Source organism: Myiozetetes cayanensis, unplaced genomic scaffold (assembly GCF_022539395.1).
Source record: "Myiozetetes cayanensis isolate MyiCay16 unplaced genomic scaffold, myiCay2020 scf55, whole genome shotgun sequence".
NCBI lineage: Eukaryota > Metazoa > Chordata > Aves > Passeriformes > Tyrannidae > Myiozetetes > Myiozetetes cayanensis.
This window is the reverse complement of record NW_026087798.1, coordinates 329,120-354,789: the sequence shown is the minus strand read 5'-3', so window position 1 is coordinate 354,789 and position 25,670 is coordinate 329,120. Positions and strand designations below refer to the sequence as shown.

At 69.2% G+C, this 25,670-nt stretch overlaps 4 protein-coding genes across 4 annotated transcripts; 3 read left to right on the top strand and 1 right to left on the bottom strand.

Annotated features, from left to right (window-relative positions):
• Positions 1-1,729: 1,729 nt before the first annotated feature.
• BAZ2A (bromodomain adjacent to zinc finger domain 2A) lies at positions 1,730-12,405 on the top strand. Its single transcript, XM_050334579.1, has 28 exons — positions 1,730-2,296; positions 2,953-3,513; positions 3,857-4,042; positions 4,579-4,761; positions 5,022-5,279; positions 5,367-5,427; positions 5,649-5,757; positions 5,915-6,016; positions 6,098-6,308; positions 6,424-6,485; positions 6,598-6,663; positions 6,770-6,961; positions 7,045-7,299; positions 7,540-7,754; positions 7,857-7,931; positions 8,111-8,273; positions 8,375-8,434; positions 8,515-8,650; positions 8,734-9,311; positions 9,630-9,855; positions 9,931-10,086; positions 10,202-10,365; positions 10,446-10,729; positions 10,808-10,940; positions 11,020-11,166; positions 11,248-11,471; positions 11,552-11,695; positions 11,980-12,405. The coding sequence occupies exons 1-28, from the start codon at positions 2,035-2,037 to the stop codon at positions 12,146-12,148; spliced, it is 5,382 nt and encodes a 1,793-aa protein (XP_050190536.1). The 5' UTR covers positions 1,730-2,034; the 3' UTR covers positions 12,149-12,405.
• Positions 12,406-15,838: 3,433 nt separating this feature from the next.
• RBMS2 (RNA binding motif single stranded interacting protein 2) lies at positions 15,839-19,640 on the bottom strand. Its single transcript, XM_050334540.1, is given in 14 exon segments — positions 15,839-15,919; positions 15,992-16,097; positions 16,145-16,193; positions 16,196-16,250; positions 16,622-16,669; positions 16,770-16,863; positions 16,948-16,994; positions 17,080-17,189; positions 17,266-17,345; positions 17,826-17,983; positions 18,066-18,157; positions 18,235-18,293; positions 18,412-18,560; positions 19,518-19,640. Coding segments are annotated over 14 exon segments (1,194 nt in total). The 5' UTR covers positions 19,584-19,640.
• A 760-nt stretch (positions 19,641-20,400) lies between these two features.
• LOC126650080 (lens fiber major intrinsic protein-like) lies at positions 20,401-23,478 on the top strand. Its single transcript, XM_050334547.1, is given in 3 exon segments — positions 20,401-22,210; positions 22,286-22,366; positions 22,639-23,478. Coding segments are annotated over 3 exon segments (1,344 nt in total). The 5' UTR covers positions 20,401-21,157; the 3' UTR covers positions 22,849-23,478.
• A 343-nt stretch (positions 23,479-23,821) lies between these two features.
• MIP (major intrinsic protein of lens fiber) lies at positions 23,822-25,392 on the top strand. The gene is made up of 4 exons (XM_050334549.1): positions 23,822-24,203; positions 24,461-24,625; positions 24,724-24,804; positions 25,177-25,392. Exons 1-4 carry the CDS (start codon positions 23,844-23,846, stop codon positions 25,390-25,392), a joined length of 822 nt encoding a protein of 273 aa, XP_050190506.1. The 5' UTR covers positions 23,822-23,843.
• Positions 25,393-25,670: the final 278 nt, after the last annotated feature.

Below are 25,670 nucleotides of genomic sequence, written 5' to 3'. Positions count from 1 at the left end.
GCGGGGGGTGCCGGTCCCGTGTCCCCCCGCGTCCGTGCCCCGCAGGAAGTGGCCGGGAAATGGCAGCCGGTTGTTGCGTGTCGTTGTTTTTGAAACGTCCTTTTTAATCAGGTCGCGTCACGCTCCCGGGGCCTCCCGGTGCCACCGGGCCGGGGGGGCCGCAGGGCCTGGGGGGGACTGAGCTCCCTGCCCAGGGAATAGCAGCAGCTCCACGGCACCGACAGCCCCCCCAGCCCGGAGCTCTCTGCCCCCCGTCCTGGCTCCCGGGACAGTCCTGCCCACCCCGTGTCCTCACCGGGATCCCCGGGGCCTGTGGGTGCTGCTGCCACTGCCTTTGACACCGGGCAAGCGTCGCTGCCACCTCGGCCGTGCCCAGTGCGGTGGGAGCTGGGGGGGTCAGCCCCGGGGTCATCACCCCCCCCCAGCCCCGTGCACCCACCGTCACCCCTCGGTGCTGCCATCCCGAGGCTCCTGCCCCCCGCCCTCCCCACCTCGCCTGGCTCCTGTTTCGCGCCGTGGCCCAGTTTTGGCAGCTCCACGCTCAGTGATGTGCGGGGGGAGCGGGGCCACCGGAGCCCCAGCCTGGCTGGGAGGCCACGGATGGCCGTGGATGGCCTGTGTCCACACTGCACCTGGCTGAGCTCCCAGCGATGCCAAGGGCGGCTCTGGCATCCTCAGGGCCTGGGCTGTCCCTGGAGCGAGGGTGACATTCCCCCTTCCCAGGTTTTATTTTCTCCCGGCCCCCTCCCCACACCGGTGAGGGCCTACTCCATCCCAGTCCGTCCCAGTCCATCCCAGTCTGCGGCGCTGACCTACAACCGCCACCTGCCTGGTTCTGGCACATCCCTTTGCCTCCTCCTCTGACCTCCAAAGCCGGCAGCGCGTTCCTGGCCGGCACATCACACACGGGGTGGGACCGGAAAGGCTTTTCCTGATCCAGCCCCACCGTGGCTGCTGTCCCCGGCCGGCCGGGGGTCCTCACTGGGGTCAGGGCAGGGCCAGCCCCCCGCTCACGGCTCGGGCGGGGGGGAGGCTGCGGGGCCATCCCGGGATGTCCGGGAGCGCCGTGTGTGTGGCGGCAGCTGCGTCACCGCCCATACGGGTTTCTCTGGTGGATGAATCACCGGTGGCCCCGGCCAGGCTTGGTGGCCCCTCCGGCCCCTGCCAGGGCAGCAGCTGAGGCGGGCGAGGGTGTGATGAAATCCGTATTTCGACACGGGCCGTGCCACGAGCTGCTGCTGGAGTACCGAGCGCGGCAGCCTCGGCCCTTCCGGAGAGGTCGGTGGGGTCGGCACCACCTTGGCTGGTGGCGGGTTTGGTGAGCATGGCACGACCGGGAGATGCCGGCAGTGGCTGCCCCAGAGGGTGTCCCTGTGGGTCCCTGCCAGCTCTCCCACCTCATCTGCTGGGCTCGCAGGGCCTCGGCTGCCCCGCACCCAGATCCCCTCGGGCTGTGACAGTGGCACAGCAGGGTCCCATCCTGGGGCGGGACCCACCCCGAGCCCTCCTTGTGGGCTCTGGTTCGAGGGTGTTCCGTTTGCTGTTCCGGGGTGATGAAGGTCACCAGGCCCCTGCACATTCCTCCACTGGGGCTCCAACTCCTGCTTGCTCCCAGTCAGGATCCAGCCTCAGATCCTGGAGCTGTGCCTGGGGGAGGGGGTGTGGGATCTCCTCCAACTGAGGGGGGATGGCAGTGGTGGGGACACCACAGAGTGATCCCTGTGCCAGGAGCTCTGGGCTGTCCTGGGACCCCATGGGGTCATGGAGTTGCTCTGGGGGGTCCCTGTAGGTCCTTGGCTGGGAACTCCCCCAGGATGGCAGCACCAGGGAGCTGAGTGCCCAAGTTTGATGCAGGCAGGTGGCACAGAGTGATCACATCTTGGTGGTGGGACACCAGAGCAGGGTGACAAGCTGTGCTCACAGAGCTGGCAGCTCATCCAGCCAGGGTGGCACGCCTGGGCCAGTCCTGAGGGGCTTTGATGTCACTCCTCACCCTCCCAAGCCCTTCAGCACCAGGTTGGGAGATGGCAGGGAATGGGAACAGAGGGTCCCGATGCTCCCATAACCCCCCCACGGTTGGCAGGGCTGGGTGGTCACCGCACTGGCAGCACCAGTCCCTGCCAACAACTGACCCTGGTGCATCTTGTCCCCTGTGCAGAAATGGAAACAAACAACCATTTTAACTTCACTGGCCTTTCCTCCACACCCGCTGCCTCAGGACCGAAACCCACACCTGCCTCAGGGGACAACCCCTTCACCCACAACTCCCCGCTCGGCTTCCCCCCGCAAGGGAAAAGTAAGTGACCCCCCCGGGGATGGGGATGGGGGGCTGAAGGGATGGAGGGGCTGCAGGGATGGAGGGGCTGCAGGGATGGGGGGCTGAAGGGATGGAGGGGCTGCAGGGATGGAGGGGCTGTGGGGATGGAGGGGCTGTGGGGATGGAGGGCTGTGGGGATGGGGGCTGCAGAGATGGAGGGGCTGCAGGGATGAGGGGCTGCAGGGATGGAGGGGCTGCAGGGATGGAGGGGCTGTGGGGATGGAGGGGCTGCAGGGATGGAGGGGCTGTGGGGATGGAGGGACCGCAGCAGCTCCCGTGCGAGGGGCCAGGGCCGGGGTCTGCGCGTGCCCGCCGTCGCCTTGGCCTAGAAAAGCAGCTGCGCCGGCACAGGGTCTGTGCGTGGATTTGGCCGGTCAGCTGATCCGGCACAGCCCTGCCAAGCACTCGGCTAATCCCTGGCGTCCTGCGGCGCTCGGCCCGGTGCCGGCAGAGCCCATGGCAGAGCCAGTTTGGCGAACGGGGATGGTGCAACCCCCTGGCTCTTTCCGGGGGGGGGTTGGCACCTGCCAGGACGGGTTTATTGTCCATCCTCAAGCCTCTCGCCCACCGCTGGCAGGGCCTGACATCGAAAGGCCCCACACCTCTGACCCCGATGTCCCTCTGCCCCCTCGCAGGTCTGAACGGGGGCATGAATGTCAATGGCTTCTCTACTGTATCGCACCCCGGTACTTCAGGGACGTTCCCACCTGGCTCGGCACCCGCCGGCTCCCAGCCCCTCCGAGCCTACGACTGCCTCTGGGACTACGCACCCTACGCGCCCGCCAGCGGCCTCAAGGACGGGGGCCCGCCTGCCCTCGGGCAGTTCCCGCTCAACGGCGTGGCCGGGGGGTCCCGGCCGCCGTCCCCGGGCCACGGCACCAACCTGCGGGGGTCCGGGCAGGAGTTCTGGGGGAACGGCACCGCCGGGTCCATGGGGCTGAACTTCGACTCGCAGGAGCTTTACGACTCCTTCCACGACCAGAGCTTCGAGCTGATGCAGAACGGGCCCGACGGCTTCTACGCGGCGGGTCAGCCCTCGCCCATGCTGGGCTCCGACACGCAGCCCTTCCCGCTGCCCCCGGAGGAGCCGGGCCCCGACCAGGCAGACACCGGCACCGCCAAAGAGATCCCCAGCGCCATCGCAGAGAACGGGGGTGGGCTGGTGGGCAGCCGGGAGCTGGAGGAGGCACAGCCAGGTAGGAGCCCAGGAGGGCTGGCAGAGCTCTGGGATGTGGTGCTGCAGCCCTGGCAGGCAGGTGCTGGATCCTGCTGGAGTTGGGCACTGCATTCCCTGGGGAATCCCGGCCCCTCTGACGCACCTGCCCCATGCCCCAGATGGGATTTGTCCCGTCACAGCTTGGAGCTGGTGTTGGGATCTTGCTAAACCAGGCCAGGCGCAGCCCAGGGCGTCACCAGCTGGTGCCGTGGGAGGGCTGGGTGTCCTGGTGTGGGGAACAGCGATGGCTTGTGCCAGGGATATCCTGTCACTGTCACATCCCACCGCCTCAGGCTCCGTTTTCGGTTGGTTGTTCCCTTTAGACCTGAAGATCTGCAGCTACAACGGGGCTGCTGCCAGCGCGGTGCCACTCGGGCAGGAGGGGCCCGTCCTGGCCCCCGGCGCGGGCAGCGGGTGCCTGGGGGACGCATCGCCCATCGCCCCGCGGCTGGAGGATTCCCACATGCTCAGTGAGGACCCCCTGGAGCCTTTCGAGTCCCTGGCCAGAGGTAGGGAGGTGCTGGGGACGTGGTGTCGGGAGCTGTGGTGGGCAGGACCGGGGCGGGGGCATGGCCGTTCCTGGCCGCGGTGCCCGGGAAGCAGCACCAGCCCTTCTGGGTGCCCTGGGTGCGGTGGCGGTGGCCGTGGCTGTGGTTTTGGCCGTGGCTGTGGCGGTGGAGGAGGCGATGCCGATGATGGAGGTGATGGCCGTGGCCTCCCCCGGCGGGCAGGGGCGGGCCCGCGTCCCTCCCGCGCCGCGCTCCCAGCCTTTCCCTGCCTTTCCCTGCCTTCCTTCCCGGCCTTCCCAGCTCCGTGACGAGGCTGTTACTCAGCGCCTGAACTTCCGCGCTGGTGAACATCGCCAGCCACGGCCATTTTGGGCTCCTCGGCTTCCCAGAGGAGGGGGCGGGGCTGGGGGGGGCCCAAACCCCTTTAACCCCTCTGCTGCCGGAGCCTTTTCGCCCAGACCCCCCCCCCACTCTCCCCCGGGAGCGGAGATGAGGGTCTGCATGCCCCCAACCCCGGTGCTCGCCCCCCTCCCCAGACCCCGGCACCGGCGACCTCTACACCATGGACGACTCGCAGCTGGTGAGCGACAAGTCGTCCCTGGAGGAGCCCCCCGACCTGGCCGCCAGCTCCCCCCTGCACACCAGCCCCTTCAGCCTGCTGCCTGCCAGCCCCCCGCCCGCCCCGCTGCTCGACGGCCCCGGCTCGCCCGCCCTGCACGGTACGTGAGACCCTGGGATGGGCAGAGCGGGGACCTCACTCTGGGGGTGTCACCCCACCGCCCCCACGGGCACCCCACGTGTGCCAGGGGGGCACGAACGACGTGCCAGCGCTGGTACCGGTGCGTGAGCCCCACAGGGGTCCCCTTGGCCAGCACGGGGAGGGGATGCAGAGCTCCATTCACCCCCACCCCCGGCACAGCCTGGCGTCCTGGGCGGAGCAGGAAAGGCTCTGCTGACGTCCCTGCCCTTGGCTCCACAGACAGCAGCAGCGTCGACCTCAACAGCGGCAGCCACGCGGGGCTGGGGGAGTCGGGGTCCCTGGAGCTCGACCCCCCGCTGGAGCCAGAGTCCCCAGCCCCATCTGCAGAGGAGGAGGAGGAGGAGGAGGAGGAGGAAGAGCAGGAGGAAGAGCAGGAGGAGGAGGAGGAGGAAGAGGCCGTTGACAGCTGCCCAGAGACTTCAGCAGCCCCAGAAGGAGAGAGCGAGGAGGCGGCTCCGCTGGGCGCCTCGGCAGCGGGTACGGCCGGGAGCCCCCCTGAGTGCCCCCCAGGTGTCCCCTGTCCGCTGGCACAGCCCAGCCCAGCGTCCTGCCCCCTCTCCGCAGGGGATGTCCCTCGCCGGCGCATCGCCACGCAGGAGGAGGTGCGCTTCCCTCTGCAGCACGGGTACGTGTGCCAGGTGACATGTGACATGTGCCAGGTGACATGGGCCTGCCCCTCCCACCATCCTGCCCCTGGCACTGCCCCTTCTCCGTCCTGCTCCTGTCCCCATTCCCTTTCCATTCTCTCCCTGACACTGTTCCCCTCTCCCTGTGCCCTCCCCCATCCTGCCCGACATCCCCCCCTATCCTGCCCTGCGTTCTGGGGCTGACACTCCCCGTGCCCAGGTGGAGGCGAGAGGTTCGGATCAAGAAGGGGAACCACCGCTGGCAGGGTGAGACCTGGTACTACGGGCCCTGTGGGAAGAGGATGAAGCAGTTCCCGGAGGTGATCAAGGTACAGTCCCCCTGAGGGGAGCAGGGTGGGGGCTGCCCTGGGGTGTCCTGGTCCTCCACAGGCCCACCAGAGTCCCTGACTGAGCTGATGGATGAGGCTGTGAGCCCAGAGCGCCAAGAGCTCACAGCCTTCCTCCTCCTCCTCCTCCCTGCCCCAGTACCTGAGCAGGAACATGGTGCAGGACGTGCGGCGCGAGCACTTCAGCTTCAGCCCCCGCATGCCGGTGGGAGACTTCTACGAGGAGCGGGACACGCCAGAGGTGGGTCTGGGGGCGGCTGAGCCCCCCTGCAGCCCCCAGCCCCGTGCTGCGCTGGGGGTGACCCTGACTGTGGCACTGCAGGGCGTGCAGTGGGTGAGGCTGAGCCCCGAGGAGATCCCCGGGCGCATCCAGGCCATCACGGGCAAGCGCGGGCGGCCCCGCAACGCCGAGAAGGCCAAGCCCAAGGAGCCCCCGGCCGCCAAGCGGGGCCGGGGCCGCCCGCCCAAGGTCAGGATGGTGGATTTGCTGAGCAAGACGGACGCACGGCTGCTGAAGAGGCTGGAAGCACAAGGTACCCCCTGCCCGGCCCTGCTGACTCGAGGGGGCTGGCACAGCTCCTCACAGCCTGGCCCCGAGTGGGACCTCAGTGCCTGGTCCATCTATCTCCTTTCTCTCTTGCCCTCCAGAGGTGCTGAGCGACGAGGACAAGCTGAAAATGAGTAAAATCAAGAAAAAAATGAGGCGGAAGGTGCGAGCGCGGAGGTTGGGGTGGGCGTTGGGGCTCCTCAGGTCTGGGATGGGGGAGTCTCCCTTGTGTGTGGGGTGGTCTCTGCATCCCTAAGTGGGTCTCATCCCCCCAGGCCAAAAACAAGCAGAAGCAGGAGGCCAAAGCCCCCAGGGCCAAGGAGACCAAGAAGAAGCCTAAGGTAGGTCCATGGGTACAAGGGACCAGGGAGAGGGAGGAGCTGGAAGATGAAGATTGATTTTTCTGTCCTTTCCTTTTCTCCCCACACATCTGGGATCTGTCCCCAGGCCAAGGAGAAGAAGGGGAAGCCGGAGAAGGGCAAGGACAAGGCTCGGCCCAAGGAGAGGAAGGGCAAGGGGGCTCGCAAGGCCGACAAGGGTCTGGTGGCCCAGCGGCGCCTGGAGGAGCGGCAGCGGCAGCAGCTCATTCTGGAGGAGATGAAGAAGCCCACGGAGGACATGTGCCTGGGGGACCACCAGGTGGGCTGGACTGGGGGAGCTTGGTTGGGTCACACCAGTGAACCAATGGCTGGCCCTGACCCCCTCCCTCTTCGTCCCTGCAGCCCCTTCCAGCCTTCTCCCGCATCCCGGGGCTCGTCCTGCCCAGCCGCGCCTTCTCCGACTGCCTGACGGTCGTGGAGTTCCTGCAGAGCTACGGCAAAGTGCTGGGCTTGGACCCCGCCCGGGACGTGCCCTCGCTGGGCGCGCTGCAGGAGGGGTTGCTGGGGGTGGGCGCCGGGGCCGGGCAGCTGCAGGACCTGCTGGTGCGGCTGCTGCAGGCGGCGATCTACGACCCCGGGCTGCCGCCCTACTGCCAGGTGAGACAGCCCTTCCCTGCCCTTCCCCTGTCCCCTTTCCTTTTCTGCCCCTCCCTTTTCTTTTTTCCCCCTCCCCGTTCCCTTTCTCCCCTTCCCCCTTTCCCCCCTTCCCTGACTGACATTATCAGGAAGGAGAGCCTGGATTTCCCAGCCATAGGGTCCTGCCTTCACCCACTCCTGGCAAATCCCCCATGGGGACAGGAGGTGACTCCCCGACCCCTCCCGCTCTGCTCTCCGCAGTCCCTGAAGATCCTGGGGGAGAAGGTGTCGGAGATCAGCCTGAACCGCGACACGGTGTCCGAGATCCTGCGCTGCTTCCTGACGGCGCACGGGGCGGGCGCGGAGCTGTGCGAGGGGCTGCGCACCAAACCCTTCCAGGCGCTGCCCCCAGAGTGGAAAGCTACCATCCTGGTCTTCCTGGTGAATGAGCTCAACAGCAGCGCCCTCATCATCAGGTGAGCCTGGGTGGGAGACACGAACACCCTCTGGCCCCCTGGAGCGGGTTCTGCTCCCCCCCAGAGCTGCCCATTGCAGCCACCCTGCCCTTGTCCTTGCAGTGAGATCGACAAGACCCTGGAGAACATGTCCAACTACAGGAAGAACAAGTGGATCATCGAGGGCCGGCTGCGCAGGTGGGTGGGGAGGGGCTGCCTGCACGCCCGGGGCGTGTGGCTGGGAGGGGGCTGCGCCACCAGGTACACCGAGACCCTCCCGTGACCCCCTGTCTGACGCTGGGGGCTCTCAGGTGCCTCTGGGGGAGTGGGGGTGGGCAGAGGGACAGGAGTCAAATGGCTCCACTTTCTCCTGGCAGGTTGAAGGTGGCCCTGGCCAAGAAGACGGGCCGGCCCGAGTCGGAGATCACGGGCCTGGAGGACGGACGGCGCCGGCGCAGCTCCCGCCTGACCGAGGACACGGGCCTGGAGATGGAGGAGGAGGAGGAGAGCCGGGGCCGGAGATCCCGCCGGGAGGAGGAGGTGGGGTGGTTCGGGGCTGGGGGGCAGAGGTTGGGATGCTGCTCTTGGGGGTCTCTTTCCCGCCTTGTGGCGCTTCCCTGACGGACCCGTCCCTCGCCCAGGCCGACACGGCTGCGTCCACTGTCCCGGAGCTGGAGCGGCAGATCGAGAAGCTGGCCAAGGTGAGCAGGGTGGTGCAGGGCTGGGGGTTCAGCCCTGCTGGGGGCCTGCAGCCCCTCACTGCCCCCCGCTCTCCCCACAGAGGCAGATGTTCTTCCGCAAGAAGCTGCTCCATTCCTCCCAGACGCTGCGAGCGGCTTCCCTGGGCCAGGACCGGTACCGGCGGCGCTACTGGGTCCTGCCCCACCTGGGCGGCATCTTCGTGGAGGGCGCAGAGGGTGAGCGGGGAAGGGGCTTTTGGGGGTTCTCCCAGCCGGGAGAGGACCCCACATCTCACCTCCTCCTCCTCCTGCCCCCACAGCGGCTGAGCCGGCGCTCCTGGAGCCCCCAGAGGAGAAGATGCCCCCCCACGTGTCCCCGGTGAAGGAGGAGCCGGCGGACGTGCCCGTGCCCAGCCGGACGAGCTGCCCGGCCGCCCGCGCCCGGGGCCGGCCCAGGAAGAGCAAAGAGGAGCTGGCACCGCACTGCGGACCCTGCCCCGCCCCGGTGAACGGGGTCCTGGAGGAACCCGAGCCCCTGGGGCAGAGCCAGCACGACCTCAGCCAGTCTGCCTTCCTGTCCTGGCTGAGCCAGACCCAGTCGTCCCTGCTCAAGGACTCCGTCCTCACCCCGGCCAGCAGCCCCGGCAAGGGGGACACGGGGCTCCCACCACTCGAGGCCCCCTCAGATCCCGTGGAGGAGGAGCTGGAGGAGGAAGAGGAGGAGAGTGCCCCGGAGGCTGCGGAAAAGCAGGGACCCTGGTTCAACCTGCTGCCCCGGACGCCCTGCGACGACCGAGCCCCCCTTGCTACCTCCTCGGCCGAGCCCTCACCACGAGCCCCCGCTGTGCCCCCCCGCAGCCAGACCCGCGGGGACCCCCCCAAGGGCTCACCCCAGCAGGTACGACCCGGGGAGGCTGCGCCCAGCACTTGCACCCCGGCCTGGGGGGCTGTGTCTGGAGGGGGATTCTCCCTGGGTGGCCGTGGGGAGCGTGGGGGGGCCCTCAGCCTGGGCACTGGGCACCCCCAGGGTGGGGGACGGGGTCCTTGGGGTTGGCACATGGAGCTCGGCCCTGCTGCCCCCAACCCTCTGGGCTGTAAGCTGGTGAGAAGGACAACAGCTCCAGGGCTGGGCTGCAGGACTGGGGACCAAGGGGGCTGCAGGATGGGGCAGAGGATCGGGGGTGTCTGGCTCTTCTGACACCCCCATCTTACCCAGCTGAACGGCCTCCCTCTGGATGACCCCACGGCTCCCCTGCTCGCTTCCACACCGGTGCACGCCGGGCCCAGGGCCCACGGCGCCTGCCCCCGCAGCCGGGGCAACCCAGAGAAGCTCCAGGACGTGCCGGGACAGCCCAAGCGCCGAGGGCGACCCCCCACCAAATTCTTCAAGCAGATTGAGCAGAAATACTTGACGCAGCTGACGGAGCAGCCCGTGCCCCCCGGTGAGAGCCCGGGACCCCCAGGGCAGGCGGTGCCGGTGCCCCGGTGCGGTGCTGAGCCCTGGCGCTGCCTTGCAGAGATGCAGAGCGGCTGGTGGTGGCTGCGGGACCCCGAGGAGCTGGAGGCTGTGGCCAGGGCGCTGCACCCACGTGGCATCCGGGAGAAGGCCCTGCACAAGCACCTCACCAAGCACAAGGAGTTCCTGCGGGAGGTTTGCCTCCGGGCCACCACCGGTAAGGGCTGCCTGCGCTCCCGGGGTGGGGCCTGCCTGTCCCCCTCCCTGCGCCCACCCCCAGGTCTGGGGGCTGCTAGCTGTCCATCCCCTGAGCCCACCCTTCACCCCCCCAGACCCCATCTTCCACCCGCGCCCCGAGGCGGCCGGAACCGCTGTGTCTCAGGAAGTCCTGGCCCGGTGGTCGGTGACGGACAGGGCCTACGAGACCGACCTCGGCGTCCTGCAGTGGGTGGAGGAGCTGGAGCAGCGCGTGCTGATGGCTGACCTGCAGATCCGGGTGGGTGCCGGGGATGGTGGTCTTGGTGCCGCGGTGACCTCCCCCCGCCGAACCCCCTTTAACCCCCCCTCCTCCCGCAGGGCTGGACGTGCCCCAGCCCCGACTCCACACGGGATGACCTCCGGTACTGCGAGCACAAGGTGGAGCCGCTGGAAGACATCACGGTGCGTTCCCGGCGGGACGGGCTCCCCCTGCGCCGGGAACGCACCAACCCTCTGGATCTGGCCGTGCTCCGGCTCCTGGCGCTGGAGCAGAACCTGGAGCGCCGGTACCTGAAGGAGCCGCTGTGGCCGCTGCACGAGGTGGTGGTGGAGAAGGCGGTGCTGAGCAGCCCCGAGGAGCTGAGCCTGGGCCCCACTGAGATGTGAGTGACCAGCAAGGGCTGGGAGGCTGCGGCGGAGCAGGACCCCCAGCTCTGGCTGAGCTCCCCGTGCTCCCCCAGAGCCTACGAGATCACGCCGCGGGTGCGGACGTGGCGGCAGACGCTGGAGCGGTGCCGGAGCGCGGCCCAGGTGTCCCTCTGCATCTTCCAGCTGGAGAAATCCATCGCCTGGGAGAAATCTGTGAACAGAGTGGTGAGACCCCGCACCGGGGGGCGAGGGAGGGAGGGTCAGAGCCCCCTCCCCAGCCTGGCTGAACTCCCCCTCCCCACAGACGTGCCTCGTGTGCCGGCGCGGGGACGACGACGAGCACCTGCTGCTGTGCGACGGCTGCGACCGCGGCTGCCACCTCTACTGCCACCGGCCCAGGATGACCGAGGTGCCCGAGGGAGACTGGTTCTGCTCCGTCTGCGTGTCCCGGGTAGGTCCCTGGGCAGACCCCCCCCCTGCCCAGGCTGGTGGTGACCCCGGGCTCGGCGTGACCCCCGTCCCCTCCCCGCAGGCAGGGCAGTACCGGGATCCCGTCTCGCCCCGGCGGGGCAAGAAGCGGAAACGGGGGCGTCTCGGGGGGACCCCGGAGGAGGAGGAGGAGAACCCACGGCGCCGCCTGGCCTTGCGCCGCCGAGAGGGGCTGCCCGTGCCCCGGTACCCGGGAGAGGGGCTGACCCCCACAAAAAGGAGGGGGGTGACCCTGCGGGGCCAGCCCAGCGACCTGACCTTCTGCGAGTGAGTGGGGCCTGGGGGCCGCAGGGAGGGGGCTTGGGCCGCGTCCCCGGAGGCTCCCCCTGACCCTGCTGCTCCCCCAGGATCATCCTGATGGAGATGGAGTCTCACGAGGACGCGTGGCCCTTCCTGGAGCCCGTGAACCCCCGCCTGGTCCCCGGCTACCGCAAGATCATCAAGAACCCCATGGACTTCGCCACCATGCGCACGCGGCTGCTGCGGGGCGGGTGAGCGGGGAGGGCAGGGACCCCTCCTGGGGATGGGGCTCCCTTTGGGGCTGGCGGGGTCTCTGCCAGAGATGGGGGTTCCCTCGGGGGCTGGTGGGGGTCCCTTCTGAGAATGGGGATCCCTCCTGGGGATGGGGTCCCTCGGGGGTCATTGGGGTCTCTTCAGGAGATGGAGTTCCCTCCTGGGGATGGGGCTCCTTTGGGGCTGACGGGGTCCCTCCCAGGGATGGGGGTCCCGTGGGGATCCCCGGCTGCCCCCCACCCACCCTGTCCCCGTCCCGCAGGTACTCGAGCTCGGCGGAGTTCGCGGCCGATGCCCTGTTGGTGTTTGACAACTGCCAGACCTTCAACGAGGACGACTCCGCCGTGGGCCGCGCCGGCCACGCCATGCGCCGGTTCTTCCAGAGCCGGTGGGAGGAATTTTATCAGGGAAAACACGCTCCGAACCCATGAGCAGGGGGCCAGCGCCCCCCCTGTGCCCCCTTGGGGCTGGGGTCCCCGTCACCCCACGAACTGCCTCCTCTGGAGCTGCTCTCGCTGCCTGCTGATCCCACACAGGGGGTCTCATCCCCCCTCACCCCTGGCAGCGTGAACGGGCCCCCCCAGCCCCGTGGCCCCTTCTCGCTGCCCGGTCTCCCCCGACCCCCATCCTGCCCAGACCCCCAGCCCCCAGCACCACAAACTCACAGACTGTGTAAGCCAAAAAGAAAAAAAAAGAGGTGTTTTTTCTTTCTTTCTTTAAATTTAATTTTCTAATTAAGAACAGAAGCAGCCCCCTCCCACCCCTCCCCAGAGGAGGGAGAGACCCCACCTTCCCCCAAGAATATTTAATGATAGCAATAGTTTAGTGAATGTCCGAGCACTCCTGTGCAGCGTCTCATGCATTAACGGCCAGTAAAGTGGACTTAGCCCCCCCCTCGCCCCCCATCCTGGCCGGGACCCCCTGCCCGCTCAGACACTTTACGGGGAGGGGGGGCCCCCGGTGCAGCCCCCCCTGCTGCCCTCGGACCCCGCAGCCGGGGCGGGCGCCACCCCCTCCCCACCTGGCTCCAGGGACCAAACTGGGGAGGGCTGGGGGGGCCCGGCACCCCTTTCCCTGCCTCCAGTCTCAGGAAGAGCCCGGCCCTCCCCTCCCCGGCACGAGGACCCTCGGGGCTGGGGGGGGTCCTGGCCGCCCCCCTGCCCCCGACTGAGATCCCTCAGGGACGCTACTGCAGGCCTGGGGGGGAGGCCGGCCCCTCGCCCCCCCCCACCATGGACTTGAAGCCTCAGGCGGGTGTTGCCCCCCCAGACCTCACTGGGCTGGGGGAGGTTGCACTGGGTGGGGAGGGGTCCCCCCCCAAGCTGGGGGGGCCCGAGTTGGGGCAGGGGTCCCCCCCAGGTCCCCCCATGCTGTGGATGGCCCGGGAGGGGGCCAGGACCCCCCCAGCCCCCCCGGCCAGGTTATTACGGGTACTCGCTCTGGGGGTTTGGGGCGGTTTTGGGGGTCCCGGCGCATCCCCCCCGGCCCCACAGAGCACTGAAAACAACTCACCTACCTGGGCAGGGGGGTCCGGCCGCGCCCCCCGCCCCCCCCCGTCTCAAAGTAGCCTTTTTTCTATCAGATAAACCTCAGAAACTTTTTATTTTATTTTATTTTTTTGCTTTGAACTAAGAGGTGATTTGAAGTCTATTTGAACTGACTTTATATTACGCATAAATATTTATATTTTATCTAAATAACTGCGCTGTAACGGACTTTTTTTGTGGTTTTAAGTCACGTTTCGGATCCGTCAGGTTTTTTGTTCTTTTTTTTTGTTTTTTTTTTTTTTTTTTTTTCCTGTCGTGGGAAAGTTTTCGGGAGTCTCCGTATCGTTCTCGTGTTCGTTCAGTTGAAGTTGCCCCCCCCTCACCCACCCCCTGGTTTGACACCCTGTTACCCCCACACCCCCCAAAAGCCCCCCATGGTTGGCACCTACCCCCTCGGGGGGGGCTGGGGAGGAGCTGGGGGTTTCTCTTTACCCCCGTGCCCCCGGCTTGTGGCGTGGCCGGGAGCACCGTGTGCCCCCTCCCGGGAGCATCGTGTGCCCCCGCTGCCTTTTCTATAACCAGCCGTTGTTGTTTTAGTGACTTTTTGATAATTGTACAGGTTTTTGTGAATTTAAATTTATTTCTTTCTATATTTTTAGGACCAATCTCGTTTTTAATAAGGTTTAGAGGAGGAGGGTGGGCCCCCCGCCTCCTCGCTGTTGCCTGTTGATGTCCCCCCTCCCTTCCCTGATGAGTTGTAGGACCCCCTCTGACCCCCCAGCGTGTTGCGTTCGAGAATAAACAACTCACGTTTGATAAACACATGGTGGTCTGAGCCCTCTGGGGCGGGGGGCTCTGGGGGCTTGGGAGCCTTGAGGGAGGAGGGACTGGGATGGGTGGGCCTGGATGATGGGGGACCATGGGCGACAGGGGGCGGTGATGACACCTAACCGGGGTGGGGGCATTTTTGGGGACCCCTGAGCTGGGGTTGGGATGGGGAGTCCTGGGTGAGGGGAGGCTGGGGGGGCAGTTCTTTGGGGGACCCTTGCTCCCCCACGACAGAGTCTCATTTCTTTTTTCTTGCCTTTTTATTCAAAAAAAAACCAAAAAACAAACCAACCTCGAAGGGGGGTTGGAGGGTTGGGGGTCGCAAGGGGCAGGGGGCGCGGGCGGGGGGCGAGCGCGGAAGCAGAAGGAAGAAAATACAAAACTAGAAACCTCTCGAGATCTTTAAAAAAAAGCAACTTAAAAACCTGTACAAAATGCGCTACGTATAAATTAAAGGGGGGGCCGGGGGGGGCCAGGGGGGGATCTCGGCTTCTCCTTGGCAGCTCGAGCCCCCCCCCTGAGCTGGTGGGACCCCAGTTCTCAGCCCTCCCCCACAACCAGCAGCGGGGTGGGGGCTCAGCACGGGGGTCCCAATGCCCCCCCAGCCCCCTGTTGGGGGGGGCTGGTTGTGGGTCTCCCTCTTTGGTTCCTTCCTTGGGGGGGCCGGTGCCCCCCGACCAAAGGGGCCGTGCCCGGGGGGGCCGGGCAGTAGCAGCAACGGGGGGGAGGTGGGTGATGGCTGGAAACCGGGGGCGGGGGTGGCGTCACCCCGGGGAGGGCGGGGGGCGAAGAGCAGAAGCCCCCCGACACCCCCAGACCGGGGCTGGGCACCCACCGAGCTGTGGGGTGAGGTAGATGTGTGGCAGGGGGGTCCCGCTGCCCCGGGGGGGCCCTGGGAACCCCCTGCACTGGGGGGGCTGGAAGAACCGGGAGGCCCTGGGCAGAGCTGGGGGGGGCACGGCCGGCCCCAGAGCTGGAAGCAAGTTAGGGGGGGCGTGGGGGCTGCCCCACACCATGGGGAGGGATGGACGGACAGACCCCCGGCATGGGGGGCGCGAAGCCTGGGGGGGCTGGGGCTGCTCAGCACCCCCCGCGACCCCCCCAATCTTTGGTTGCAAGAGCCGCCCCCGCGGAACCCCCTGATTGTCGCTGGGTGGGGGCAGCAGGGGGCTGGGTCCCCAGGGGCACGGGGGCTCTAAAGTGCCTGGTTGACCCTTGGGGCGCCCGTCAAAGCTTGGGGGCTTGGGGGTTATGCATCTTGACCGACCCCGGGGCAGGAATAGCGGGGGTGTGGAGAGGTGGGGGCAGCACCCCCGGCCCTGCGGGGGGGCTGGTGCCCGGAGACTGGTGTGGGGGGGTCCACCATCGCCCCCACCCGGACCCCGAGCCGGGGGCACCGGGCAGCAGAAGGCACGGGGGCACCGGGGCCGGCGGCCGCGGGCCCTGGAAGCACGAGGGGCAGCTGGGACCCCCGGCCCCTGGGCGCGCAGCGGCTTTGCCTTTCTTTTTCTTTTTCTTTTTTTCTTTCTTTTTTTTTTTCCTTTTAGTTTTTTAGAAAATGCGGGAGGAAGAAAAAGCCCTCCGAGGGCGGGGGGGTGCAGGGGAGGCGGCAGGACCCTCTGGCCCCCCCCGGGCTCAGGGACCCCCGGCCGGGCACGGGCCTTCCCAGGCAGTGGGGGGGCAGCACCGGGCGGGGGTCCCGGCACAGCCCCCCCAGGGGGTGCAGGGTCCCTCAAGCCGGGTGAGGGTCCCGGTGCAGCCCCTCCCAAGGGGTGGGGGGGTCCCTCGGGCCGGGCCCCCCCGCCGCTACTTGGGGTAGGGGTAGGGGAAGGCGCCGGGCTCGGACGGCGACTCGATGGGGCCGTGGGTCGGGGCGGCTCCGCCGTCCTGAGGGAAGGGGTTAGTGGGCCCCCAAACGCTGCCCCCCCAAATCCTGCCCCCCCAGAACCCCCCACTCACCTCCAGCGGGAGGGCCGGCGGCACCGGCGGGTACGGAGGGATGAAGGCTCCAGGCACGGCGGCGGCGGCGGGGACGTACTGGGGACAGCGGGGTGTGGGTGGGGGTCTGGGCAGGGCCGGGAGGGGTCGGGCGGGAGGTCAGGGGTCCTACACGTGCCGGTGCTGCCCAGCGAGAGGTGGCCGAGCTGCTGGGCCAGGGGGCCACCACGGAGGGCTGGAGGGGACGGCATGTTCCACGGGCGGGGGCCAGGACCGCGCCCTGCACGGCTCCGTCAGCACAGCGGGGACAGGGGGACACAGGGGGGACATGGTGGGGTCATGGTGGGGTCATGGGGGAGTCCTGGGGACTGGGGACTCCAAGGGGACACTGGGGGGAGCACAGAGGGACGTGGGGGACATGGGGGCCAAGGCCATGGGGACACAGAGGGAGGGACACAAGGGGTCAGGGAGCCCCAGAGTGGGGCTGGGAGTGGGGTCTGCTGAAAATGCGCATGGCTTGTCTACAGCGGGTGTGACAAAGTGGGAGGTGCATGCATGGGTGGGGCAGTGGGTGTGGCTCCTGCACCCCCTCCCACCTATCAGGGAAGGGTAGATGTGGGCGTGGCACTGGGTGGGGTTCCCTGCGCTCACCGTGGGCTGCACGAGGTAGGACTGGTGCATCCAGGCGGGGCCGTGGACCTGCGGGTGGGAGCGGGTGGGAGCGGGTTGGGGGGCTCCCTGAGCACCCCACCCCTCCCCAGGTGGGGACCCCCCTCCCAGGACCCCCCTACCCCCATACCTGGTAGGAGGAGACGGGGGAGGGCAGGTAGGGGGCCAGGGCGGCGGGGGGTAGCATCCGGCCGGGGGCCAGCCCGTAGGGCGCCGGGTAGAACCTGCAGGGTGGGGGGTCAGGGCTGGGGGGGCCGTGGCCGGCAGCCCCCACCCCGCCGGGCCCGGGGGCACCCGGGGGCACCCACCCGTTCTGCAGCGCCGTTGCGGGGTCGTAGGCCAAGGTCACGGTGCCCTGGGGGGGGACAAGGGTCAGCACTGCCCTAGCCCCCCCAGCAGCCCCGGGGTGTGACCCCTCCCCTTCCCAGGACCCCCCTCACCGCGTCGCCATCCCGGGCCCAGGCTCTGCCGTTGGACACGAACTTGCCCTGGCTCTGCCGCTTCTTCTGCCCCCCGTCAGCAAACTTGCACAGCAGCGGGTCTGGGGGGGCTATGGGGGGGCTGTCAGTGCCACCTGCCAGCCCCCAGCACCCCTCACAAAGCCCCCCAGAGCCCCCCCAGCCCACCTGGCACCCCCGGGGGTGTCTTGATGTACTTCCCGTTGAAGTGGGTGATGACGGCCTCGCACTTCTCCGTGGATTCCATCCTGGGGGGAGTGGGGCTGGGGTGGGGGCCACCAATGGGCCCCCCCCACCAGCTTTGTATGCCCTCCCAGCCCCTCCTGCACCCCCAGGTATAAGCACCACCATCCTCCCGAGCCCCCAAGCCCTGTGCACTCCCCAGTACCCCCATTCTCCTGGGCCTCTAAAGCATCATGTTTTCCCCAGCCCTGAGAAGCCCCTCCCCACCCCAGCCCTGTACACCCCACCCTCCCAGGCCCCCAGCTCTGTGCAGCCCCTCATGCCTTTGCCTCCCCAGCACTGCTCGTTCCTCCAAACCCCCAGCACGACGTGTGTGTCCCCCACCCTGTGCAGCCCCCCAGCTCCAGGCACCCCCACGCTCCTGGGCCCACAGAGCTCCCCAGCCCCACATGCCACCCCCGCATTCCCCATCCTCCTGGCCCCCCCCAGCCCCACGCTTTGCCCCCTGCAGCCCCCCAGTTCATTCCCCCTGGGCCCCCCCATACCGTGCGAAGCCCACCCCTCGGCTGGCCCCGTGGGGGTCCCGCAGGATACGGGTCGAGACCACCTGCCCGAAGGGCTTCAGCAGCGCCTCCAGCTCCTGCTCGTCCACGCCCAGAGGCAGGTTCGAGATGTACAGGTTGGTGGGGTCCTGCTCCTGTTGCTGTGGGTGGTGGGGGGGTCAGGGGGCTGTGGGACCCGCAGAGAGGGGTCCCAGGGAGCTCTGGGGGGCCGGGGGGCCATACCTTGGCCATCTGGGCCTGCACCCCGCTGGCCTTCAGCGCCGTCACGGCCTTCTGGGCCGCCGTGGGGCTGTCGAAGTCCACGAAGCCATAGCCTGGGGAGGAGAGCAGGTGGTGAGAGAGACCCCCAGAGCTCCCCTGAGCGCCCCCCATAACCCCACAACCCCCCCACCTTTGCACTTGTTGGTCGTCTTGTCCAGGATGGCTTTGGTGGAGACGATCTTCCCGTAGCTGAGGGGGGCACAAAGGGGGAGTCGGTGCCCAGCAGGACCCCCAGCCCCCTTGGGGGAGCTCTGGAGGGGGGAACAGTGGGACCCCAGCCCCAGGGGGGGATCCCAAGCCCACTCACGGCTGGCAGAGCTTGACCAGGTCCTGGTCCGTGGTGCCAGGGTGCAGCCCCCGGATGTAGAGGTTGGTCTTGCTGAGCTGGTCCGGGGCTCCCCCGCCAGGGCTGGGGCTGGGGGGGCCCAGGGGCTGTGCCGGGGGCACATAGGGCTGCTGGGGGGTCAGGAGGGGTCAGTGCCCACCACTGCTCTGCTGCAGGCCCCCAAAATCCCAACACCCTCAGTCCCCAAATCCCAACACCCCCGGCCTCCAGACACAGTGTGGGTGTGGGGAGAGCAGCCAAAGCCCCCAGCAGGGCACAGGGACGGACCCTCCCCATCCTGGGGGGGGTCCCCCCGGGCACGAGACATCCCCCCCACCCCCAGGGACCCTCCAGCCAGAGGCAGCTGCAAAATCTCTTGGGCTGATGATGTGCAAACATGAATCACCCATGGCCACCCACGCACCGCAGGATCCCCCCCCATGACCCCAAAGACCCCCCCTGGACCCCTATCATCCCCCCTGGATCCCATCATCCACCACGGGACCCCCTCATTCCCTCCCCACCCCCGGGCCCCCGTCCTTCTTCCCTGAGGGTCTCCATCATCATCATCATCATCATCATCATCATCATCATTCTCACCCCCGGGGACCCCTGCACCCACCAATCTCCCACCCTCCTCTGAACCGGGGGAGGGTCTCCATCATCCCCCCCCTCGACCCCCCTCATCCATCCTGGGACCCCTTTAACCCCCCACCCACCCACCCAGGATTCTCATCCTCTCCCCCACCCTCCGTCCCTTGTCCCCCCCAAATCGGTGTGGGGGGGAAGGGTCGTGGGGGTGACCCCCCCTCCTCCTCTTTGACCGCCTGTCTGGGGTTTTTGTGGGGGAGGGAGGGAAACCCCCGGTACCGGAGCAGGGATTGCCCGGGGTCCGCTTGGGGAGTGTCCCCGCTCGTCCCTGTGGGGACGAGCGGGGACACCCCCCCCAAGCGGGACCCCCGGGGGGGCCGCTCATAGGGGTTGTTTCCCCCCCACACACACACCCCGCTCCAGGCCCGTCCCCTCAGGACGGCCCCGGGCGCTCTGAGGGTCCCCCCCGCCGCTCCCCCGCCCTGAGGCCGCGGTACCTTCTTGCCGGCCTTGTTGTAGGCGAAGGCGGGGAGCCCCGAGCGCGGCGGCACCGACAGCAGCATTTTTATTATATATTTTTTTTTTTTAATTTTTCTTTTTTTTTTTTTTTTTTTTCCCCCCCTCCACTCCTCCCCGGAGCGCGAGGGCCGGGACCGGGCGTGACGTCACGGCCCGGGGGAGCCAGCCTGGAATCCGGGCGGGTCCTCCTAGCGCCGATCCCCCCTTTTCCACCCGCCCCCAGCCCAAGCGGGGGGCTCAACCCGCCCAGCCCTGACCCCCCGCTCGGGGGGTTGTCTCGGATTGCCCCTCTGAGGGGTCTCAGTCCCCCCACTCCGTCCCCCTCCCCACGGGTACCGAGCGGCCCCTTTAAGCGAAGCCCCGCCCACCGCCGCCATTACCCCTTTGGCCCCGCCCCGCGCCGCCCGAATGGTGGGCGCGGCCATTTTGGAGGGGCGGTCACGTGGTTGCACTCCCCGGTCGCCATTTCGGTACCACCCTTTCCCCCGTCACGTGACTCCGGCTGAGGCCGCACTGGGCGCCGCCATCTTGGAGTCTGGCGAGGGGAGTGGGGGGGGTGGGGGGCAGGATGGGGGTCCTAGGGTCACCCAGGGGTCTGTGGGTCAGTGTGGGACACCTGGGAAGGTCTGCAGGGCGGGCTTGGGGTGTCCTGGGGCATCTGGGGGGGTATCTGGGGCAGGATGGGGGACTCTGGGTTATCTGTGGGGGCACCTGGGACTCTTGAGGGGTCTGCAGAGCAGGACGGGGGGGTCTTGGGGGTCTGTGGGGCACCTTGGGCCTATCTGTGGGCACCTGAGCATCTATAGGGCAGGACTGGGACATCCTAGGGGGGTGTCTGTGAGGCAGGATGGGGAGTCTTGGGGGTCCTCAAAGTTCTGTGGGGTGACACAGCATCCCTGGAATGTGAGGGGCAGGATGGAGAGTCCCACAGGGCTTTGGGGCCCGAGCAGAGGATAGGGGACTCCCTGGCCTGGGTGGGGACAGGATGGGGGGGTCCCATAGGCCTTTGGGAGGCAGGACAGGGGTCCCCCCAACCTGGAGAGCACAACAGGGGCTCCCAACGCAGCTGTGCCCGGCCTGGGAGAGGGTCTGGGGGACCCTGGTGGCCCCCACCCGCCTGAGGGCCCCTTGTCCCCGCAGTGTCCCCCGCCCGTGTCCCTCCCGCACGTTGCCCCCGTGTCCCCCCGCTGTCCCCGCGCTGTCCTGGCCCTTTGTGGCCGCGGATTGTTCTGGCTTTGCCGGGCTCAGCACCCCCCGTGCCCCCCCCGTGCTGATCCAGGCCCTTCGCCCGCTGACTCACCCCACGTGCGGGGCCGGTGCTGAGCTGGCAGAGCCACGGCCCGGGGGGGCACGGGGGGTCCCCCGAACCCTCCACCCCCCCCAGGGACCCGCCTGGCAGGGACAGCCCTGCCCCTGTGCCTGTCCCAGCTGTGCCACCCCCACAGCCCCTCTCCCCTGTCTTGTCCCATCCGTGTGAGCCCCCCGTGTCCCCTCAGGGGCAGCCCCGTTCCCATTCCCATCCCAGGTGTGTGACCCCCCTTCCCTCACCCCCAGCCTTTCATCCCGGCCTTTCATCTCCGGTCGTCCTGGCAATACCCCAAAGGGGGGGGGGGTTGCCATGGCACCCAGGGATGCTCTGAACCCAAGCCAAGGACCCTGCAGCCCCCCCAGGGTTCTGTCCAGCCCCTCAGCCCCCAGGGGTGGCAGTGCTGGGGTAGGAGGTGCCCACAGCTGTGCCATGGCCATCAGGGAGGTAAGGCCCTGCCAACAGCCCCCGTCCCCCCAGAGCCACAGCCCCGGGGTCCTGCCCTGCCACGGGGGGTGGGTGAGTAGTGCCCTAACTCATGGGGACCCCCCAGCCTGGCACAGGGGTCCCTGTGTGCCCCCCACTGCGGCTCCGGCCCCCACCTCCATTCCCATAACCCCCTGTGAGCCCCCCCGTGTCTCCCGGCCTGGTGCCCCCATTGCCAGGGTGCTCCATCGCCGCAGTGCCCGGGTGCTGAGGGCCCCATGCCCACGGTCTCCATCCCCAAGGGACCCCTCCCCTGGGGTACCCCCTCCCCACGGTACGTGGCCCCTGGAGGACCCCCATGCCCAAAGCCTCGTGTCACCACGTCCCCCAGTCCCAGCGGTGACCCCCCTCTCCCCCCAGGAGCTGTGCAGCGGCCGCCTCTGGCGGGGGGTGCTGGTGGAGGCCGTGGGGACCCTCATCTTCGTGGGGGTGGTGCTGGGGGCCTCGGCGGGCCCCGGCCCCCTGGCGCCGGCGCTGGCCGGGGGGCTGGCGGCCGGGGGGCTGGTCTGCACCCTCGGGGGGCCGCAGGCCAACCCCGCGCTCACGCTGGCCCTGCTGTGCACCCGCAAGCTCGGCGTCCTCCGCGGGGCCCTGGCGGTCCTGGCCCAGTGCGCGGGGGCTTCGCTCGCTGCCGCGGCCTGCCGGCCGGCACCGGCCCGCTCACCGGGGTGAGTGTCCCCAGCCCCGCGCCCTCCCGGGGCAATCGGGGTGGGTGGACAGGTGTCCCTCCTGCAGGTGGGGACGGCGGGGACGGTGCTGGCCTGGGAGACCTTCGGCACCTTCCAGCTGGCGCTGGCCGCCTTCGCCACGGCCGAGCGCGCGACCCCGCAGGCCGGGCTGGCCCTGGGCAGCGCCGTGGCCACCGGTGCCCTGGCCGCGGTAAGGACCCCCCAGAGTGCCCCTTCCACTCACGGGGGTCACTGCCCCGCCAGCCCCTGACCGTCTGCCCCACAGGGGCCATTCTCGGGGGGCAGCATGAACCCCGCACTCGCACTGGGGCCGGCTGTCGTCACCGGGGTCTGGGACCGCCACTGGGTGAGTTGGGGGCACCCCCGAGTCATCTCAGAGGCCCCACGGTGGGGGTGGGTCCCCCAGATGCAGAGTGGGACCCCCAGCAGTCCCGTCCCCACCCCAGGACAGGGTTCCCAGGTCTTCTCTTCCCTTGGGTGGGTCTCCCAGGGATGGGTCAACCTCATCTCAGTCCCCATCACTGGTGTGGCTCCCTGGTCCCCCCATACCCTGAGCAGCCCCTGCCCCCTGTGTCCCCCCAGTCCCTGGGACCCCCCAACACTCCGTGCCCCCCCCAGGTGTACTGGCTGGGGCCGGTGCTGGGCGCGGTGCTGGCCGGGCTCTCCTACGAGTTCCTCCTGGCCCCCGGAGCCTCCCGGGAGAAGTTGGGCGCCTGCCTCGCCTGCCGGGACGTGGCACTGGTGGAGACCCCCAGCCCATCCCCTTCCTCACCCTCCGCCCGTGGCCCCCAAGCCACCCAGGCTGAGCGGGATCAGGGCACGGCGTGAGCCCCCTGGACCCCCTCTCTGATCCCCCCCACCAATCCTCGACACCCCGATGCCCTTTCCCCACAGCCCCCAGAGCCTTCCGTGGGGGGCAGCCAGGGCACGGTGTCCCTCCACTGGGATGGGGGTCCCTGTACGATGGCTCCAGCCCCCCCCAACCTTTTACTTCCCCCTCTGCCTCCCCGGGGGGATTAAAGGTGTTTGGGGGTCGCAGGTGGGCCCGGAGTGATGCTGTGATGGGCAGGGGGTCCCGACCACCGCCCTCGGACCATGAGGGTGCCGCGACGACGCTGGGGCTGCTGGTGGGTGGGTGCCCCCTCCCAGCGGCCCCCCGGTGAGGGTGGGGGCCGGGACCCCCCGTTGGCCCGTCCCGTGCCGGGGCGCTGAGCACAGCAAAGCCCTTTGTGGTGGCCTCTGCAGCCCCGGCAGATTCTGGCGGGCGCCAATGGCCGGGCCGAGCCCTAATCCCCCCGGCCGGGGACTCAGCGCCCGCTAAGCCGGGCTGAATAAACCCTCCCGCAGACAACAGCAGCGGGGGGGCCGCCCCCGCAGCCCCCAGTGGGGCTGAACCAGGGGGAGCCACCCGGGAACCCCCTTTGGGTAGGGGAGGCTCCTGATGGGGTTGCCCCAAAGTGTCCCCAAAGCACTGGAGGGGGGGTTGGCGGTGCCTCAGAGCTGCCCCGAGCATGGGGATCCCCCAAACCACATGGAGGGCACCTGTGGGTCACAGCCCCCCACACCAGGCAACCCCAGGGATGGGGGGGCACAGCTCTGGGGGGGTCCCCGCTATCAGGGGGTGCAGGGCTGTCCCAGTGGGGCTCGGGGGGGGTTCCTTGCTGCGTGTCACCCGCCCGCACCCCGGGCAGCGAAGCAGTTAAGGGGGGGTGGCAGAGGTGGGATCCCACCCCTGGGGCCGGCCCGGGGGGGCCCTTATAAAGGTGGGCACGGGCGGCCCCCGGGGAGGGGAGCGGGGCCGTGGAGGGCAGCGGGGCCAGGCCATGCGGGAGCTGCGCTCGTCCTCCTTCTGGAGGGCCATCCTGGCCGAGTTCCTGGGCAGCCTCCTCTATGCCCTGCTGGGGCTGGGGGCCTCCCTGCGCTGGGCCCCGGGCCCCCCCAGCGTCGTGGGGTCTGCCCTGGCCTTCGGGCTGGCCCAGGCCACCGTGGTGCAGGCGCTGGGCCACGTCAGCGGCGGCCACGTCAACCCGGCCGTCACGCTGGCCTTCCTGATGGTCTCGCAGCTCTCCCTGCCCCGCGCCGTGGGCTACCTGCTGGCCCAGGTGCTGGGCGCGCTGGCCGGGGCCGGGGTGCTCTACGGGGTGACCCCGGGCCCCGTCCGCGGCACCCTCGGCCTCAGCGCGGTGAGCGGGGGCACCGGGGGGCTGGGGGTGTCTGCGGGGCTGGGCTGTGGGGCAGGGAGGGGGAGTGGGGTTGAGGGGTTCGGGGACGTTTGAGGGGACAGTAATGGGGGCTGGGTGTCTGGGAGAGGTTTGGGGCGAGGAAGGGTTTGGGGTTCAGTGGGGTTGGGGGGTGTGGAGGGGTAACGAGGAGGGGTTTGGGCTGCTGGGGGGAATGGGGGACCATCTCTGCAGGATGCTTAGCCCCTCTTCCCGTGCAGCTTCACCCTGGTGTGGGCCCAGGCCAGGGCACGGTGGTGGAGGTGCTCCTGACAGCCCAGTTCGTCCTCTGCGTCCTCGCCAGCTTCGACGACCGTCACGACGGGCGCCCAAGCATGGCTGCCGTGCCCGTCGGCTTCTCCCTCGCCCTCGGCCACCTCTTCGGGGTAAGGGCGTCCACGGGGACCCCCCTGCCGGGACTCCAGGGGCTGAGTGGGACCTGGGGGGCTGCTGTCCAGCCCCCCATCACCCTGTCCTCCCACAGATCCACTACACGGGCGCCGGCATGAACCCCGCTCGCTCCTTCGCCCCCGCCGTCATCACCCGCAACTTCGCCAACCACTGGGTAAGTGGGGGGGGACGGGGACCCCCAGACCTGCCCCGGGCCCCCCCAGTCCCTCCCTGCTTGTCCCCGCCCTGCCCCAGCCGCCGTGTCCCCTCCGGGCGGCTGCCGGTGTCACCGTGGTGACAGCAGCGCCCCGGGGTGTTGGTGGACCCCCAGAGCTGTTGACCCCCCGATATCCTGGCGGGGATGCGGCCGCTCGCTGCTCACCGGGAGGCAGGTCCTGCCCCCTCCCCGATATCCCGGGGCGGGGCACGCGGTCGCCTTCCCCGCTCACCGGGTGCCCGCGGCCCCGGGGGTCGGCGGGGAGGGTGCCATGCCTCGGGGGCGGGGCCGGGACCGCCCGGTGCCGGTGCCCACACCGCCCCCCCGCAGGTGTACTGGGCGGGCCCGCTGCTGGGCGCGGCGCTGGGCGCGGTGCTGTACGAGTTCGCGCTGTGCCCGCGGCCGCGCAGCCTGGCCGAGCGCCTGGCCGCCCTCAAGGGAGAGCCGCCCGCCGCCGCCGTCACCGCCGCCGTCACCGCCGCCGCCGCCGAGCCGCCGCCCGAGTCGCCGGCGGAGCCGCTGGAGCTGAAGACGCAGGGGCTGTAACGGGGCCCGTCCCGGGGCGCGGCCCCGCGCCCGCCGCTGCTTTGCTGTGACGGGGCCGCCGCGGTGCGTGTGGTGCGTGTGTGTGCGGCGCGGCGCGGCGGGCGGGCGGCGGAGGAGCCCCCGCTGCCGGCAACCGGGCACCGGGCTGCCCGCAACCGGGCACCGGGCTGCCCGGGGCCGCCCGTACCGGGCCGGGGCCGCCCCGCCCCGCCGCGGCGGGACTTCTGTGTTCGGTGAATTAAACCTGCTCTTTTATTTTGGTAACCGCTCGCGGCCGT

Excerpts from the sequence above, each read along its gene's own strand:
- BAZ2A (XM_050334579.1), top strand. The coding sequence starts at position 2,035 with ATGGGAACAGAGGGTCCCGATGCTCCCATAACCCCCCCACGGTTGGCA. Across the intron at positions 6,486-6,597 it reads AGAAAAAAATGAGGCGGAAG|GCCAAAAACAAGCAGAAGCA; the intron begins GTGCGAGCGCGG and ends TCATCCCCCCAG. Across the intron at positions 10,730-10,807 it reads AGCCTGGGCCCCACTGAGAT|AGCCTACGAGATCACGCCGC; the intron begins GTGAGTGACCAG and ends GTGCTCCCCCAG.
- MIP (XM_050334549.1), top strand. The coding sequence starts at position 23,844 with ATGCGGGAGCTGCGCTCGTCCTCCTTCTGGAGGGCCATCCTGGCCGAG. Across the intron at positions 24,204-24,460 it reads GCACCCTCGGCCTCAGCGCG|CTTCACCCTGGTGTGGGCCC; the intron begins GTGAGCGGGGGC and ends CTTCCCGTGCAG. Across the intron at positions 24,626-24,723 it reads CCCTCGGCCACCTCTTCGGG|ATCCACTACACGGGCGCCGG; the intron begins GTAAGGGCGTCC and ends GTCCTCCCACAG.